Here is a 19,268-nt window from a genome sequence, read left to right as displayed (position 1 = left end):
AAGCATGTTGTAAACTATTTTTAGATGAGTGCTATATTAATGAAATGTATGATGATGATTATATAATATCATGTCTAGAGTTAGATGTTTAACTAGCTAATGTTTCAGGGACGACATATAGGGCACACAGGTAGCCTACATTGACTGCTACCCAGGGAGAGGAAAGGGAAATTAAACTGTTGAACATATTAGGGATCCACCAAAAAATTTAAAAAAACATCAAAATAATTAGGGATGTCAATAAATGTGAGGTTCTGAAATTATCCAACTAACCCATTACAGTAAGCACAGAAGTCAGTATGTGAAAATGTGAAAAAAAAACTGTGTATGCTGGAGAAGTACTAAGCCTTCTCTGTCTCTGTCCGCCCCCAGCGGAGGGAGCGTGTGGCGGGACGTTACGAGGCACCGCAGGTTCGATAACCAGCCCCGGCTACCCCGCAGAGTACGAGAACAACCTGGACTGTACATGGTCAATCCTTGCCGAACCCGGGGACACTATAGCTCTGGTCTTCAACGACTTCCTATTAGAGGACAGATATGACTTCCTGGAAATCAGTGGGACGGAGGCACCGAGTATATGGTGAGATACATGTGATACACACGTACATGTAGAATTTATCTCTCCTATATAGACACACACACACACACACACACATACACATGCACACAAGTCTTTGATGAGTTGGGACATATAAAACCTAATATACACAAGTGAACTTTGAGATGTGAGTGGCACAGATGTATCTTTGGTCTTGTCAAAATAGAAGACACATCACACACACACAGACAAAGCGGACGCCATAGCCCTGTTCCGTAAATTAGACTGGGACACAACATGCTACTTCCCAGGGACCGGTAGCCAGAGGCTTTATTGCTCTGGTAGCCGACTTGTTCGCATTAAAGGGAACAGTTGTTGTTTTCACTGCCATTTTCTCCAACTTGTAGATTTTCGAGGAGGGCATTTCATATTAAAAGAGGACGTGTGTTCCTTGAGGTTCCAAGGTATAGAAGAAGTCAGACCTTTGAAAAGAGGGGGTGATAGGGATAAGACACTTTTGCAGAGAGAGGCGTTTTGGATACATACTCTACAAACTGAACACCCAAAAGGTCTGAATGAGGAATTATTATTAGGGTGTTTTCTCTGAAATTGTCTGAACTTGGATTTGTGAAATTGATATGCAATTTTTTTTTAAATACATATTTAAAGTTTTTTCTTGTTGTGTATTGATATGTGCTGCACTCAGTCCTTCTACTTTGTTGTCGGGCTCATATGTCTTAGGATACGTGGAGGGTGGCGATTAATTAGTGGCTCTACTCCCAACTTTAAGGAGAGCCCAGGCTGTTTGGGCATATTGGCCTGCTGCAGCTGACTGCATATTCTATTGGCCAACTGTATGTGCAGTTGTTTAGTGTCATAAGGGTTATATCTTTTTCCTGTACAAGGGAAGATTTAGCCTCCCTTCATTTCCATTTTCTGTGTAGAGGACCTGTTTTTGAAATGATTACAATTTGTGAGATATATGTGCAGAGACATTTAGCTATATTTTTTATTCTTCTATTCTTATATTGCATTTTTCTTGATATTTATTATTTTTTCCTAAGTGTTATGTCTATGCTGTGGATTGTGTATTCCTGGAGTTATCCGTAGTGAGTGGGGGAACCTGGTACGTTGATTTATCTTTGATAGTGACTCTTTGATCAGGTATTTTTCACATTGATTGCATAATTAATTGAACTGTATGCATGTATGTATTTAAGTGTCACTTCCGCTTGGAGCAACACAACGCTGATGATGGCTTATTGCTGAAACGCGTCCGTCGTTTGTGCTCTATAGCTGCCCATTCAAATATATGATATAAGGACATTAAGAGTGCTGGCTTTTCTTTCTTCATATATTAAAAGAGGACACAATGGTATTAAATGATGTTGCTCAGGAGGACAGATACAACTACTGATGGATTAGCTGCACAGAAGCCCCATCGATATGCTTGATCTGTTCAAATCCAAGAGGGAAGGTGGTAAATTGTTGTTTTCACTCCAATTTTCGATGGACATGTTTGAAAATTGGCACTCCGCATACCAGAGCACACTCCGGTTGGTAAATTCGGAGCGGTGTTGGAATTCCTGTTGGTTTGTTCAGAGTATCTCCAGCCAAGGATTAGATATGTTTTTACAGGACGGTGGCAGCCGAAAGGTTAGGCAAGTGTGTTTGTTGCTGGTTCAAATCCCCAGAACGGCTGGGGAGATCTGGGCAGGGGAAAGTGAATGAGTGACGCTCCACAAATACAGCTGGGATGCCCTTGAGCCAGGCATCTAGCACCTCAAATCCTCCAGTGAGGCTGCTCAGTAGCTGGCATTAGAAGACTGTAGTTGGCAAGGCATTGCTGAAAAAGAGAATGTGTTCACAAACCTTCCCTAGATAAATAACATTAATTTTGAAAAAAAAAATAAAAAATATTAGCTGCCATCTCATAATGGTCAAAATTCATCTTTGTTAAACCACAGCTTGCTCCTGCCTTTACATTCATGTGCTTGCAGAAAGGATTATTGTCTTAACTGTTTAACTGAAAATAATTTATTGACACAATTCATCTTCCTTTCATAACTTCTCCCATCTAAACCATTCATAAATCTCTGTGATGCTTTGCGCTTTGTTCCAACTGAATTGAAATTTCTAAAATGGAGCTTCAGATTGCATTTACCAACACGCCCTCTATAATCCATTGTTCAAAAGTGAGAGCCATTCAATCCTAACTCTCTCTTACAGAATGAAGCGCAAACCACGTGTAAAAGAACCGCAGAATTGTCTCTGTGTGTTGGTATGGTGTTACTGCTGGTTTTTAGTTGATATCACAACTGCAATCCCTGCTATGATTGCTGAAATGTCCTAAATCGAGGCAAGAAACTTCAAAACTGCTCCAGCGGCACTGAAGGTGACCCAGCACTCAGCCCTTTCTGATGAAATACAAACGTGTCAGGGGCTAGGTGTGTTTGTATCTAGGAGGGATAATGTGACAAGGACATGCTACCTAGTGTAACAGCGACAATATGATTTAATCTTTAATTGTAAAAACCATTCCTAGAAATCCATTTATAGGTCGTCATGTCCTGCAGAAACCCTCTATCTACAATTTTTCAATTTTTCCTGACTACAACTGACAGAAGACATTGCCTCCCAAGTGTAGAAAATGTTTCATGATCCTTGAGAGATCTCTGGAAAAATAGAAAAGATAGATCGACAGATAAATAAGGGGAGTGAGGGAGACAGAAAGGATAGTCCTAGATGGAAACGAATAGAATGGAGGATAATAGCACGTTTAGTCCTGTCACCAGCAGAGCATCACACATCAACCATACCATGCTCATGCTCCCCTTTGTGTGTGTGTGTGTGTGTGTGTGTACGTGCGTGTGTGTGCACGTGCATGTGCATGTGTGTGTGACAGGTCTTAAGTGGCCCTCTGACAGTGTGAGCAGCTGATCGTTTCTCTAGGCTCTGACAGATTACACACACACACACACACACATGCAGCCACACAACAACACACGCACACACACACACACACACACACACACTAGTCTCCGACAGTATAACATTCAAGGACCATTGTCAGCCCACCCTCTGCAATGCAGGGGGAAGATAGGGAGTGTACTAGAGAGCCGAACCCAACATTTTGTCACAGGCAGATTAAAATGGAAGCCCAAATTATTCTGGAGAAAATGGTGGCTGCAACAACTGACAGCTTTTGACAATTCTAATTTCAAATGAAGCGGTCGGTCATAACATTCCCAGGTGTCTGCGTTATAAGGTAGGCTGAATAAAATACTCTAGACTAGTAGGTTAGTAGTCAACATATTGTAGAGAGAATAAACTCTTAGGTTGGCAGTCTAACATTGGGGTACAATTTGTTTGATTAGCCACCACAATAGCCTGTGAAATAAAATGACAAATAATATTCTAAAAATGGGGTCCACTGCACTAAATACTATCTAAAAACCTCACTATTATATGTAGCTAAAACTGTGTTGAGAGAGAAAGGGGACAGTAACAAAAAAATTATATCTGTAACCAGTTACAGTTACTGCACAAGATAAATATATTTAATCAGATCACAGACCAACCTGTTGCTTGATTCAAGAAGGGAAAATCAGGATTTAAATTAGGTTGGCAGATAGTCACTAACAAAAACTTTAACACATCTTCAAATAATGGTTGTAGATGGCAATGGCACCATAGAATTTGGGTCAAAAGATTGTAATATAGGCCTAGAGTTGTTGAGTATGTTGTATATTATATGGATTATGGGGGAAAGTAATCTAAAACTAACTGAAAATTAGTTAGTTCCTTAGTTTGAGTATTCCATTATGTCACATTAGCAGTAATCTGTAATGAATTACATTTTGAAAGTAACCTCCCCACCCCAGGCCTAAAACAATATAATTACCTAAAAAATAGTCTTAAATGGGCCCTTCCAATCCACAATCCAACACTAAGTACTTTTCTCTAGAGGCGGGATTAAGAGATGATTGACACTTCTACTGAGGCATGTGGGCAGGTCATTGTGAAAATGATTGACACCTGACAGGACCACTGTGACGGGTTCTTCCTGTTTACCGAGAGCTTTTTCTGATTGGCTGTCCCAAAAGCAATTTCCTGTTTCATGTTCCTGTCGGCTAGCTGGCAGGTTGAATGTCAGGTTGACTAGCTGTCACACACGCATACACACACACACACACACAAACACAAACACTGATACACACACACACACACACACACACACACACACACACACACACACACAGTAATTGTGCTGGCATTTTTTTACTTTTTGATTTCTCCAGACAAAGTAAGTGGCTGGATTTCAGTTTGTCAGAATAGAATTACAGCCATATGTCATTACTCATTTCTTGGGACTGAAACTTTATTTTTGCAGACTATTATATAAGCGAATCAAGCATTGTGAATCCTGTTTTTTGGGCTCAGCTATTAGTCAATACAACTTTTCTCGCAACCCATGTCTAATTTGGAAGATTGTGTTTTGTCTAATCTTACAAATGTTCCCAGTTTTCAGGCTACTATACTACTAGCCTGTCATTTTTAATTCATGTTACCATACCTTGACTACACACCTGCCTGTCTACTGTGCTTTACTACTTTTATCCTACTGTGAATGAACTACCAACCTACAGCCTGTTTTGTTCAGCCTGTCAAAAAAGAGCAGTTACCGACTAATGTGAACGATGTCTCACTGGGATTATTGAGTAAATAGAAAGGAGACTGCAGAGAGGACAAGGGAGAGAATGAAGGTAGACAAGGGAGGGACAAAATGAGAGTGAGAGAGAAGAGACAGGGGGAGGGAGGATAGAAACACGTGATGAGATCTCAAGGTGATTGTTTTGTTGGTGCCTGGTGTAAGAACATGTGTATATGGCATATATTTCTTTATTTAGTGAAAGAAATGTCTATAAATCATACAGTTACTTCCTAGTCTGCTGTACGGGAGGTCACCGGTCCTCTTCAAGGGCAGGTCTTTGCTAATTTTTTGCGTGGATCAACATTAATATCCAGACTCCTCTGGGGAAGCCAGTAATCCTACCAGTAAACTGAATTCCAAGAGAAAACAACTTCTGAGAGTTGATAATCCAAGGAAGTGTATAGCCAGTTTCTCCAAGCAGCAGTGGTTGTCTTCTGTGTGGGAGACACCTTGTATTTCTACTTTGGCTATTTTTTTAAAAGTTTAACACACAGTGCACTAGGACAGAGTGGAGTCCCGCAGAAACCTCACATCTCTAAATATACATTTTTTTTGTTTTGCTGTAATTTACAGCTGAGATTATTTGTGTAGACACATGACCCTGATTTCATGATGAAGTCAAGGGAGAGGATAAATATACGGGCCAAGTTACATGATTCTGGACCAATCATTGCAAAAGCATAGTTAATGTCAAAAATAGCTGGGCATCAATGAGTATGTCTCAATTCAGATCAATATTCAGTTGATATTCAGAATATACAGTGCGTATTCCATTTTCATTCGGCTCATGTAAACATCATCATCCTGTTTACAATAGCACGGATTAGCTCTTATCCCGATTATGAGAAGCCTGAATAACATAACTGGGATGCACCGACATGCAGAGGGATTGTATGTATTCACCTTATACTTTGCACTGTTCTTACCCAGTCTTTGTAAGTTCAGTTTCCATGGTAATAGTTCAAATATTCTGTTTACTCATGTATGCAGGGATTTTGGTGACCTGGATATGAAGATACATATAAACAGCTTATCCTGAATAAAGGTTTTAAAGGCGATATAAGCTGTTATCTAGAATACTGCGTGCATGCAAATGCGCTCTGTGGAAAAAATAAGCCATTATCTTCCAATCTGAACAGATTTTTCTGATTCCTGAAAATTGGCACTGTTGTTTATCAGTATTAGTCCTTGTTTACAGCTGCGTCTACCCTCCATACCCTCTCACCCTCCTCCTCCTCTACTCCCTAACCTCTACCCTTCTCTCCTCCCTTCCTCTCTTCACCTCTATTCACCCCTCTTCTCTGCCGTCTCAACCCTCTTTCCAGCAATCCTCCTCCTTCCTTCTCCTAATCCTCTTTCCCTGCCCCTTCTGTGTCCTCCTCTCCTCTTTCACTACTTCCTCTCCATCCTCCCTACTTTTCCTCCAGCTATCCTTCTATCAGTGTTTTCTTCTCTCTAACCCTGCCCTTGCTCTCTCTTTTCTCTTTGTTTCTCTCTCTCTCTTTTCTGTCTCTCTTTCCTCTAATAATGCATGAGACAAACACAAATGTTTAAAGCCCAACAGTGTTAACACTGTCATTTTCCTCAACTGAATGAATTCTTACTCTGCTAAAGGCCATTAGACCCAAGCAGCATGACCAACAGTGATTAATCATATTTTGTTCCTTATCGCCCACTACATTATCCACATTGATTTTGACCTAGTCGCCAATGCCGAAATCTCAAGAAGTTGCTAATGTATCATCACCGTGGTGATTTCTTATGCTGAGAGCCAAACCATCCATTCCAGTGTGATCTGGTGCTTCAACTGCTCTTAGGCTGATGGACCACCTGAATTTCACATGAAATGAATTCCTTCCCATCCTGTCCTTTCCAAACTGCTAGTTGAATGAAAGACCTTCATGAACAATCAGTCCATTAAGTGAGTAAGAAGGCCAGTTACCAATATGATGAAATGATGAAACTATTATCTAGAAATCAGGTCTGCTTTCTTAAGCTATGGGTTGGGACCCGAAATAGGTCATGGGCCTGTTTTTGGTGGGTCTCCACATGACGAGAGTATCAGTATATCTTAATAAGTCTGTGCCCCAGGATGTGAGTATATACAGTATACTCATTTTGGGTTCTGACAGAAAGAAGATGAAACCCCAAATCCAGTGTGAGCACCAACATAGTACGATGACTTGGACGTTTGAGGTTATGAAATGTAGTCAATTATTTAACAACGTCAATCTTACAGTAGAGTGTTTTTCACCTCCGGCGCCTTGCCACTGAGAAGCTTTTAACTACACCACCAAGGAGATGGGTGATCCCCCCTGAATCCTCCAGCTCTGCCTCCTGCACAGGGGGCATGCCTATCAGGTGTAGGAGTTCCTCAGAGTGCTCCTTCCACCTTCCAACAATATCCCCGGTCCAGGTCAGCGTTTCCCTGCTCCTGCTGAGAACAGCCTGGGCAAGTCCTGGCTTCCCCGCCTGAGTCGCCGAATGGTTTTCCAGAACCTCTTTGAAGCGCCCCTAAGTCATTTCTCATGGCCTCTCCATCCTCCTCCCTCACTCGAGTTTTCACTTCTGCAACTGCTGCAGCTGCAGCCTTTCTGGCCTGCCGGTGTCTCTTTGCTGAGTCAAGAGTCCTCCGTGCCAACCGGACCCAGAAGGCCTTCTTCTTCAGCTCGACGGCCTCCCTCATCAGCAGGTCCTTGGGTTGCCGCCATGACAAGCACCGAGCATCTTCTGGCCAAAGCTCCTCGCAGCCGCTTCCATGACAGAAGTTTTAAACAAGGTCCACTCTGACTCTGTGTGCCCATCCTCCTCCAGCATACAGACAAAGCTCATTCGGAGGTGAGAGTTGAAATCATTCCCGACAGAATCCTCCACCGGACGTTCCTAGTAAACCCTTGCTACACATTTGGGCTCATCAGACCTACCAGTCTGGCAGCCTCCCCCGCCATCTGATCCAACTCACCACCAGATGGTGATCCGCTGACAGTGGGATAGGGACACCGGGACCCATTCCCGGAGCCTGGGAGTGGTGCTTGTGGCTCGGTGACCCCTGAACAAGCAGCAGGGGGCCGTTACCTTGTGGGCACACGACCTGCAAGGTGAAGAGTCAGGGTCGGTTGCAATGCCCATCGGACAAAGCTAATTTGCCAAATGTAAAATTTCTAAACAAAGTTCCTGTATATTTATTCTCTCCTGCTTTCCCCTTCTCTTTTGTTGTTTTGCCTTTATTTCTCTCCCCTCTCCCTAGCATTCATCCCTCTCCTCTCTCTCCTTTGTAACTTCTCCTCTCCCCTCTCATCCTCCAGCCTCTCTGTCTCCACTACCCTCTTTCTAACCTCCTTCTCTCCTTTCTTCTCTCCTCTCTGCTCTCCCCTCATGTCCTCCATACCCTCTGTAACCTCTTTTCGCCTCTCCCTCAGCCTCCCCTTTTTCTTATCCTCTTCCTCTCTGCTCCTCTTCTTTGTCTCTCTCCCTCCTCCCCCATTTTTAACCACCAGCCCTCTCCTACTCTCTTTTCTCCACTTTGCAACACCTCTCTTGTCCTGTTATTACATTTACATTTTAAATGATGTTCATTGGCTCTGTGTTTGTGTGTGTGTGTGTGTGTGTGTGTGCGTCTGTGTGTGTGTGTCCGTGTGAGTGCGTGGGTGTGTTGTGAGATTAAAAGTACCGGTGTACAAGCGTTTGGCGCTAAGCACTTGGAATAAACAGCTATCCGTTACGGATAATGTGCTTTCCAAGTTTTCTGACTTTTATCCAATCATTACATTTTAGTCATTTTGCAGATGCTGTCATCCAGAGGGACTTACAATAAGTGCAACAGTAGAATAAACTTAAATTAATGTATTTCCAGCATTACAAGCAGCCAATAATAGGGAGTGCAAGGGCCAAAACAACAGCCGCCAGACAGTAGAGTAGAAAGTAAAAACATTTCTGTGTCCCTGTGATATTCATGTATCACCAAAAAGCAAGCAGTCTAATAATAGAGAAGTGCTAGACACAGAAATACCTCTCTCCTCCTCTCGCTCCCTCTGTCCCCCTCTTCTCTCTGTTTTATGACTTGGCCTCTCTTCTCCTATTGTCTGCACCTCTCATTTCTGTCAAACCTCTTCACTTCTCTCCTTTCCTCTCCTCTTATCTCCTCTCCTCTGCTCTGCTCTCATCTCCTCTCTCTTTTTTTCTCAGTTCTGTCCAGCCTCTCTTCTCTCGGTCTCACCTAGTCCACCCTCCTTTTTTTCATTTCCTCGTATGATTTATTTCTCTTTGTGGGACTTTAACTTCTCCCATTTCTCCTCCCTAACCTCCCCTCTCCATCTCCTCCTCTCCTTTCCCTCTTGTCTCCTCTCTTTTTGGCTTCACCCCCTTTCTCATTTATCTCTATCCTTTGCGACCTGTTCTTTGTACTGTCCCACCTCATTTAGCCTCTCCTTCTCCCTTTCCTCTTCTCTCCCCTTTTATCCCTTTTGACCTCTTCTCAAGGCTCTTCTGTAACCTTTTCCTCTCCCTCTGCTTTTTCTCCTCCTTTCACTTCTCTCCTCTCCTCTGTTCGGCCTATCAGACTCCCCCCTCCTCTATTATGCTTGGTCTTCATCTCTCACTTTTCTCCTTCCTCTCCTGTAGTCTGTTTTTTTGATTCTGTCAAACATCTCCTCTCCTCTCCTCTCCTCTCCCCTCTAACCTCATTTCTCTCTCCTGCTCTGGTCTGTCTTCTCTCGAACGTCTCTCCTTCTCTCCTGCCCTCGTCTCTCTTCTCATTTGCTCCTTCTCCTTTCTTCTCTTTTCTTCCAGTTCTGTCTCTAACCTCATCCCTCTCTCCTCCTCTCCTCTCTGACCTCTCCTCTCTCCCTCACTCCATGTCAGGCAGCTGGCCAGTCCACATGAATAATGGAAGAGATGCAGCATATCTCTCACTTTTTCCTCTATTTCTCTCTCTCCTTCTCATCTTTGCCTCTCTTTCTTTCTCTGTCCATCACACAAAATCTCTCTCTCTCTCTCTCTGTCTCTCTCTCTCTCTCTCTCTCTCTCTCTCTCTCTCTCACACACACACACACACACACAAACACACACACACACACACACACACACACACACACACACACACACACACACCACTCAGTAGGTAGTCTTTAGTATAATATAGATGTGAGACTCATTATAGATCAAACACAGACACAGTATAAACACGAGGAAAGGCCTTTCTAAAAGCCTGCAGTTCAGTTTTTGGGTGAGTGACCCAACTAGGAAAAAAACATGTCTTTGTTCTTTGCTGCTGATCTGGAGTCAGGTCACTGTGTGTTTGTTAACAGCATTGAAGAAGTCAGTGAAATTCACACAGTTACAAAGAAAATCATTATAAAGTAAAGAGAGAAAAGACAGAGGGATAAGAAACCCGTCAATACAAGTTGACATGTCTTAAAAAATACACAGCATTTTCCCATGAATCCCCAAATCTGTGCTGAAGATGTTTTCTAATGCTGATGTTATAATCAGTATCCCCAATGGTTTGCTTTGTGCTTCATTTGGAACAATTTGGGCCATGATCACATAGGATGTTTTTCTCTGCTCAAACACAAGGTGCAGCTGTGAGCATCGCTAGTTACAGAGAGAGCAGGAGCTCAAAGGGCGCAATGAGCGTTACATCATTCTTGTTGCCATGCAACTATGTATTTAGTGTTAGCTAGCTAACCTGAAATAAAAAAAAGGAATAACATTGTTGAAAATAAAAATGGACAATATAAAGTTAGCGGTAGCTGTGCTTGCGCTTGAAGATGAGGAGCCCATTCTGCGTAGTTAAAGTTAACGTTACTCACTGGGAAAATGTATACGTCCCTCCAGGCGCTGCTACATTTTTTCTGTCTGACACTGATGTGGTTTGCAACATGGCTAAAGTTGAGATACAATGTTGAACTTGGAGCACACCGAAACGCATCGTGTCCAAAACGTGACGTACATAGCTGGGAGGAGACCAAACCAGTGCAAATAAGTGAATAAAGCTGCATGTGTGCTCATAAAGGTATCCTGTGTGATCACAGCCTTAGTTTGTCTTTGGGTGGGATTCTCTGTGAAGTCTTAAGGGGGAAACCAGTCAGGTTTGCCAGGTGTTGCCCTGTCAGTGGGTAGGAAACGGAATTTGTTGCACCTTTGCAGTTCATCCAAGGTGCTTGAATTGTTTAATGGAATGAGCACAAGAAAAATTGTACTGAGCAGCTCCCAGGTGAGTATGTTTATTTATGTCACAGTCCCTCTCCCAGCAACTATTTCTTCAGGTCGCTGCTGGAGAAACAATGTGCTCTTAGTCAACTTGCCTTGCGTTTAAACTAGGATTTAAAGAAGTTTAGTATGCCCACAGTCGATCAGTTTATGAGGTGCACAGATTTCTCTCCGATATGTTGTAACAAGGTGGCGCTGAGGCACTAATACACTTATCACTTGATCCTCTTGTTGATGATTTATTGTATATCGGTTGACTAGACATTTGGCATGGTGGTGCTGTAAATTCACATTGTTTGTATGTCATTTGTAGCATCATAGCACCACTGTCACACATAGGTTGTGTTTAACATTACATAACTACTATGTTGTAAATGTATTGGGCCTAATGCTGTCACAGTACAGTATCAGCACTCTTTGATTTTACATTGTAATACTGAGCAGGTGTGGCTCTGTTTCTGCAGGAGAGAAATGTGCTGATGTGACCTTGCCAGCGCGCTTTGAAAGTGGGCCAGTATCAAGTATGTGTGTGTGCCTTCCCAACACACATCCAGTGTATACTAAACCAAACCAGGCAATAAACATAATGGGGAAAGCATATCATGCACGCATGGAAATGGTTTGGTATGATAATGTTATTTAATGCATGGTCAAATCCATGATGGTTTGAGGAGAACCCTAGGTAGTAGTTTCCCATGCCTTTAATTTTAACTGTCCCAACCTTATTATTATAGACTAATTCAGTGATTAATTATTATTGATTAATTAATAGATACATTTAAAAACATTTTATAAATTGATTAATTAAATTCACATTTAAATGATGCAATTAATAAAACTGCTGGTACAAGATTTATAAAATGTTCATTAAAAGTCAATTAATAATTAAATTTCATTATTCTGTTTTTAAGCTATTGATAAATTACTGAATTCACAAATTGATTTGTTAAAATTATTTTTAAAAAGGCATTTCAATTTTTCTTTTAGTTATTTTACTTACTAAGTGTTTTCCTATTCTTTTTCCAACTCACAATTCATTTGTCTACTGCTTTAGCATTTACACTTAGCAGAGATCCCTGAACTTCACCCTGGTGTGGCAGACAGATGGAGGAGGTTAGGACGCACACAGGCAGGTTAGCGCTCCATCTGCTCCGCCACACCAGGCTGAGGTGGAGGGATCTCCGTCGATCCCCGTCCTTGACACAGCAACATGCTGTATCCACCGACCAACAGGTAACCAGTGAGGGCTCCTTCACTTCTCTGTGGGTGGACTGTATTATTTTTAGCGTGGCACACCGGCTGCATGTTGTCTAATTAAAAAAAAGAGTCATCTAAAAATAAAATGTGGCCCAAATAATGAGTATAAATAGGAAAGCAGTAGACTAATTGTGAAATGGAAGATGAATGGGAAAACACATTAGTACATGGAATAACAAAAAGCAACATTTAAATGGCTTTTTAAAAAAAATAATTTTACAAATCAATTTATACATTCAGTAATTTATTCATAGCTTACAGACAGCATAATGAAATGGGGTTATTGACACATTTTATTACCATTGTATTCTTTTTTTATCAGTTTTATTAAATGTATCACTTAAATGTGAATTGAATGAATCACTTTCTAGGTTGTTTTTTTAATGTATCTATCAACTAATCAATAATAATCACTGAACTAGTCTGTAATAATAAGGTTGACACAGTAGAGTTTCCACACACCCCAACCTTTGTGAGTGGTCATGAGGAGACTAGACACCAGCTGGAACTATTTGAATTCAAATGACCAATTAGTCATAAAGATCAAGCACTGAGAAGAATCTTATTGTGCAAAATGATAGATGTAATCCCACCTACATGCAGAAATATATTGACTTTTTGACTCATAAGCTCTGTTGTGTAACAAGAGGATTGATTTAACAGTTTCACCTCTGTATCCAGTGTTTAGTGCTGCAGTGCTTTAAAGATGATGCACAGGTAGCACACTCTATGTACTAAACCTACACAGTGTGCAAAAGTATTATCATGCTTAAAACTGCTAAATATTCTTGTCAAACAATGGTTAGTTGATCAAAGCTTGTTGGCAAAACATCAGTATATTCCTTTAGGGCATGCAAGGCTATCGCCTCCTCCCAGTATTCCTTTTGACAATCATATAATTATTTTCTCAATTACTGTCTGTTGTATTTCCAAAAATTTGAATTTCTGGAGGTACAATTAATTCTAAAAGTCAAGCTTTGAGTGTAATATCATTTGGAGAATTATCCTTAAAATATGACTTTCTTGTCATTTTATAGATATCATTCAGAAACAGCAGCTGAAACACAGTTGTGCATACAAAATTAACGAAGTAGTTCTGCCACTACTGAAGTCTTTTCATGGGCGTTTTTAGAATAACTTCAATCTGAGACATCATTGAATTCATGAGTTACCCTTTCAGTAGTACTTTCACTTGTGTAGTAAAATATATTCAATTCTCTTCCCAGCAGTGATTCAAATCTAGACTGACTTCAATCTGAGACAAAACGACAAAGTCCAAGTTTCTGTTTTAATATAACAGTAAACTGATCTTGGCATTTTCAACTTTTATTATACCAGGCAAGTTGTTTTCGAACATATTCTTTTACTAGGCTGGTTGACTTAGAGCACATTCTTATTTAACAAGGATAGCTGAGAAAAAACAATCCTATTTACCCATGGTAGTTGACGAAGAGTGCGTTCCTGTTAGACCAGGCTAGCTGAAAAATAACAAATTCTTATTTAACCAAGCCAGTTGACTAAAACCACATGAATGTCATGGCTTATTGATCACTGTAGGGAAATTCATCTTTTTGCTTGTCCCCCTCCACAGGAAGGTTGACTAAGTTGACTAGTTGAGAGAAAACACATTTCTCTACGGTAGTCTCATCACTGTCTACTGCAGCGTTACTTTGCCTTCAGACAGACACGTTGTCAAAGTACAAGTTTTTGACTCATCTAACAATCCTCAGATACTTTTTACCATCTCTGATTTTCTTTAGCTGTCTCTTTCAGCCTGTTTTTTTGAATTTTGTAACCCTCCCAACTGTATTCAGCACGATAGAACTTTGTGTCTCCTCTAATAAGCACTCAATAAGCTCCTCTAACAAGCACTCTAATATTTTTTTACCACCTCTCATATTTTGTTACTGCCCTTTTCCTTATCTCTGTTTCTTTCTCTCTCCCTGTCTCTCTCTGTCTGCTCAGTATACCTGCGGCATTATTAAAGGGCAGTTCCAGTGGCTCTAGTCGCTCTAGGGAGGTTGGTGGAACATTGGCTTCCAGGCAGTCTCTTACATCATTTCCTTTTTTTTTTCTCAGTGCTCCGTTTTCCCCCAGTTTTTCCACCACCGCCTTGGTTGCCGTTGGTAACGAAATGCGAGAGCAGCTGAAGCTGATGTAAGACTTACCATAGGCGACCAACTCATCGTCTCGGTGGTGATGCTTTAGAAACTGTTTTTGAAGATGTGAACTTAGCTGACTTTCTACTGCTTGCCTCCCTTCTCCACTCTCCTCTCTTCCTTCACTTGATTTCCTAATCTTTCCTTCTCTTCTCTTCTCTTCTCTTCTCTTCTCTTCTCTTCTCTTCTCTTCTCTTCTCTTCTCTCACATTACCTCAGTTGTCTTCTTACATAAACTTCTCTGTATCAAAGAAGCAGAAAACAGAGCTACCTTAAATGAAACAGTTTCTCTTTTTGCGTCATTTTGTCTGAATCACATAAGTGTAAAGCAGAGTTCATTTTCTTGTGTCTGCTTGGTTTCACTGCCATTGTCTGTTTCTGTTTTTCTCCATTGTGAGCTCAGAATCACCGATAATTGTAAATATATGACTCTTTCTCAAAATCTAAAACCATTATATGACAATTTAGACAACTTTACAATGTGGCTTTCATGCTTTCCAATTGAAGAGTTTCATTCCAAAATGAGATATCCACCATAAAAAATGACACCCACTCTCCCATATTGACTGCTGCCGTGGAAGTTAAGCACATTATGGGTTAGTATTGATGTTAGGAGTCATCTTAAGACATTTGCTTAAAAAAATAGTTTGTTTTGGGGGAACAGAATCAGTTATAGCAGTTATATAGCATTTTGGAATGAAACCCTTAAATTGATGATCGCTATTTTTTATTGTTAGATTTTTTCAGACAGTGAAAATATCCCATGAAATTACATTTTTTTAACCTTTATTTTTCCTGGGAAGATTTGCTTGCATGCATACTGTCTTTCAATAAATCTCTGCTTCACATTCATTGAGTTACACACATTCACACCTGGGAGCTGCCTGCTGTTGGTCAGTGAGCAACCCCACTGAACAGCCGGGGGTTAAACTCCTTACTGAAGTCCATCTGAACTCATTATGGGACGGGAGAGCATCACCCATTCACTTCCCACATCCCGATTTTCCCAGCCAGTCGAGGCTTTGGAACAAATTCCTCTTCAGTCACCGGCCCCTTTTTCTGACCTTCTGCCACACTTTGCACCTTGGAGGACAGTGGGACTTTGAAAACTTTGAAATATCTGGAAAGACAAGCTCGAAAAAGTGTTAAATATAGAAAGGAACAAAATTGAGTAGTGTGCAGGCCCCAAGATAAAGGCATCTAAATCCTGGAAATACTCACATCTTGGGATCTTTGATGAATCGTGACATATTCATGATGAGGAATTCCATTCTGACTTTTTCACAACAGTGGTTGTTAAAGCCTCAGTCTGTACTCGCTATGTGTGTCATCCCCGTTGAAAGACTTTCTCCCCACATCTGGTGTTTTGCATTGCTTGGTTGGAAAACATTTTTCCCTCTCAAATTGAGATTTGCAAAGTTTATTTTCCATGTACGCATACATGAACCTGTGTGGATATGCTGTACATAAAAGATACATGGCCATATAAATTCTGTACTGGAGCTCTAATGCTGATTGTATCTCTGGTCAAAACATTCAGTCAAGCTTAACGCTCAGCTTGGTTATCTATGGAAGAGAAAGTAATATACTGTCTAATATAGCAGAAATGCTTGAAGGAGCAAAAAAGGTAGGCTCACGAAACTTTGATTCAGAAAATTGAATCCAACATGCATTATATCAAAACACGCAGAAAAAACAGTAGGCACGTTCCAAGTAGGTAAAAAAGTTTTAATATTATTAGGTCCAAAGGATTGGCTCTGCCTACAATGACTATTGTTAAGTTATCATTGTTGTTTATTATGATGTTTATTGTTTATTATTTATTATTTGCTTACAGGCTAACTGGAACCACCCTGCCCTCGCCAGTGATATCGAATAAGAACTGGCTGCGTGTGCATTTCACCTCCGACAGCAACCATCGTAGGAAAGGATTCAGCGCTCAGTACCAAGGTTTGTTACACACACTCCCAGTCTCTGTTCTCTGCCCTTCTTTTACACATATGTACACAGACACACACACAGTGTGTGTGTGTGTGTACTTTTGGGGAGGGTGCACCACACACACTATCATTTTAAAATGTTCTTACTTTTAAGGAAAGAAGTCTGACATGACTGATCATGCTGGACCTTTCCTGTCATCTAATTGGCTGGTTGTAATGCTTAATTAGCATATTCATTAGCATATTAGTTTCCACGTGGCAACTCAGATTTAATTGGCTGCCTCCGACCCAAAGCATGCTGGGCCAAGATCTGTCTCTCTTTCTGTGACTCTCTCTTCCTGTCTGTCTCTCTCTTCTTTACTTTCACTTGCTCTCTCTCTCTCTCTCTCTCTCTCTCTGTCTCTCCCTCTCCCTGTCTCTCCCTCCATTTCTCATTCTCTCACTTCCTTGCTGTCTCTCCTTTTCTCTGTTGGACTAGAGCAGTGATCTTCACTATTTTTTCCATGAGAGCCACACTGGCAGGACAAAGTCAATAGGAGAGCCACTTTTACCACAAAACACCAAAAGCCACCCCAACCATTAAGCATATCTGCCTACTAATGTGTCATCCCACAACATACAATATGTAATGCAGCCAATACAATCCTAATTAAAAACAGGCTTACCTTAATACTGGGATGAGCGGAAGTAGGCATGCATTTCCTTGACTTTCTTCATGTTATATTTGTAGTTTGTTGTTGCAGTCCTTGTGAGGCATTCAAGGTGTGCATTGGTGAGCCGGTTTCTCTGTTTCCTCTTGATAGTGTTCATGGTTGAGAATGTTGACTCACATGTGTATGTGCTCACAAAGAAGGACATCACTTTTTGTACAAGTGGTTTCAAAGTGGGAAAATCTGCTTCAGACACCAAACTCCAGAAGTGGCCAACACCTGCTCTGAGTTCAACTTCGAGAATGTTGTTTGTCTGCAACTCTACTATTTCACTTTCCAGAGCAGCACGATTAGAAGGGCAGAGCTGTGTGATAGTTGGAGTGAGAGAGGATACATCCACATGGAAGGGGTTTTCAATAAAGTTGAAAATCTCCTTGTGCTCATTCACATCACTGAATCTGGATTCAAATTCTCCCCTCAGCTCTTCCAAAACATCACAAATCCTCTGTGGCTGAAGTGCTGCTGCAGAGATGGGTTATTTGTGGTGACAGCTCTGAGTTTCGGGAAGTGAATGAATTCTCTGTCAGGTATATACAGGACAGTTATTTTGTTCTGGAATGCTCTGATTGCGTTCAGCATGTTGCTTGGAAGCTTATCTCTCCCTGAAGCTGCAAGTTCAGAGTGTTCAGGTGACTGGTGACGTCAGTCAGAAGGGCCAGCTGCATGATCCAGTCTGGGTCTTCCAACTCTGGCTCGTGTTTCCCCTTGCTGTCCAGGAAAGTGCGAATCTCGGGGAGGAGGCTCAGGAACCGCTCAAGCACTTTTCCGCGGGACAACCATCTCACCTCACTATGCATCACTAAATCACCGTACTCCGTGTCATAGTCTTCGATTAACTGTCGGAACTGTCTGCGGTTTAGTGCTCTGGAGACAATGAAATTTACCACACGCACAACCCTTTGCATCACATTTTGGAATTCATTATTTCTGAGTTTTGATACCAGTGCCTCCTGATGTATGATGCAGTGAAAACTGATAAAGTTGGGCATTTCTTCTCTTTTTTTCATGAGACCAACAAGCCCCTTCTCTTTGCCTCGCATGCTTGGGGCGCCATCTGTGCACACACTTGCAAGACTTGACCAACTGAGTTTTCTTTCATCAAAAAATGCCAGAAGTGCATTCAGAATGTCCTCACCTCTCGTTTGGCCAAGGAGTGGAATTAAGCACAACATTTCTTCTCGCAAATAGTTTTCTTTCGGGAACCTCGCCCAAACACACAGCTGAGCAACATCTGTCACATCGGTGCTTTCGTCCACCGCAATGCTGAAACACGGCGCTGCCGACAGATCAGCAAGTAACTGGTCACGTGTGTCTTTGCCGATGTCTTCTATCCGCCTCATAATGGTTGAATCGGACAATTGTAATCCCTTTATTTGCTTTACAATTGCTTCCTTGTTGTCAAATTCTGTGAACAGTATTTCTGCTGTAGCCAAAAAACAGTCTTTTACTATTTCTGAATCTGAGAAGGGTTTTTTCGCCCTAGCCAAGATCCATGCGATCTCAAAAGATGCCTCAGTTAAATGCTCTACTGTAGAAGTTGTTCTGTGGATGAGGTTTTGCTGCACACAAAGCGAAGCAGTAAGCTGCTCGAAATTTTCTTTTCCTGCGTTCACTCCCAGGTGGATAAGTTTCATTGAATTTTGGATATATTGGAAATGGCGCTCCAAGTTGCTTCGCTTGAAACCGGAGCGGGTTTGTTTGCATATTAAACACAAAGGGTTGGATCCATGGAGGACAAAT

At 41.4% G+C, this 19,268-nt stretch overlaps 1 protein-coding gene across 1 annotated transcript in view; it reads left to right on the top strand.

Moving 5' to 3' along the window:
• csmd1b (CUB and Sushi multiple domains 1b) overlaps window positions 1-19,268 on the top strand; it is a 326,361-nt gene that overhangs the window by 114,072 nt on the left and 193,021 nt on the right. The window contains exons 4-5 of the mRNA XM_078284417.1: window positions 373-580; window positions 16,716-16,828. Coding sequence (XP_078140543.1) covers window positions 373-580; window positions 16,716-16,828 — 321 coding nt within the window. The remainder of the gene's footprint in view (window positions 1-372; window positions 581-16,715; window positions 16,829-19,268) is intronic.

Source organism: Centroberyx gerrardi, chromosome 1 (genome assembly GCF_048128805.1).
Source record: "Centroberyx gerrardi isolate f3 chromosome 1, fCenGer3.hap1.cur.20231027, whole genome shotgun sequence".
In the NCBI taxonomy this organism is placed as follows: domain Eukaryota; kingdom Metazoa; phylum Chordata; class Actinopteri; order Beryciformes; family Berycidae; genus Centroberyx; species Centroberyx gerrardi.
The sequence above is the reverse complement of the archived record's forward strand: the minus strand, read 5'-3'. Positions and strand labels throughout refer to the sequence as shown.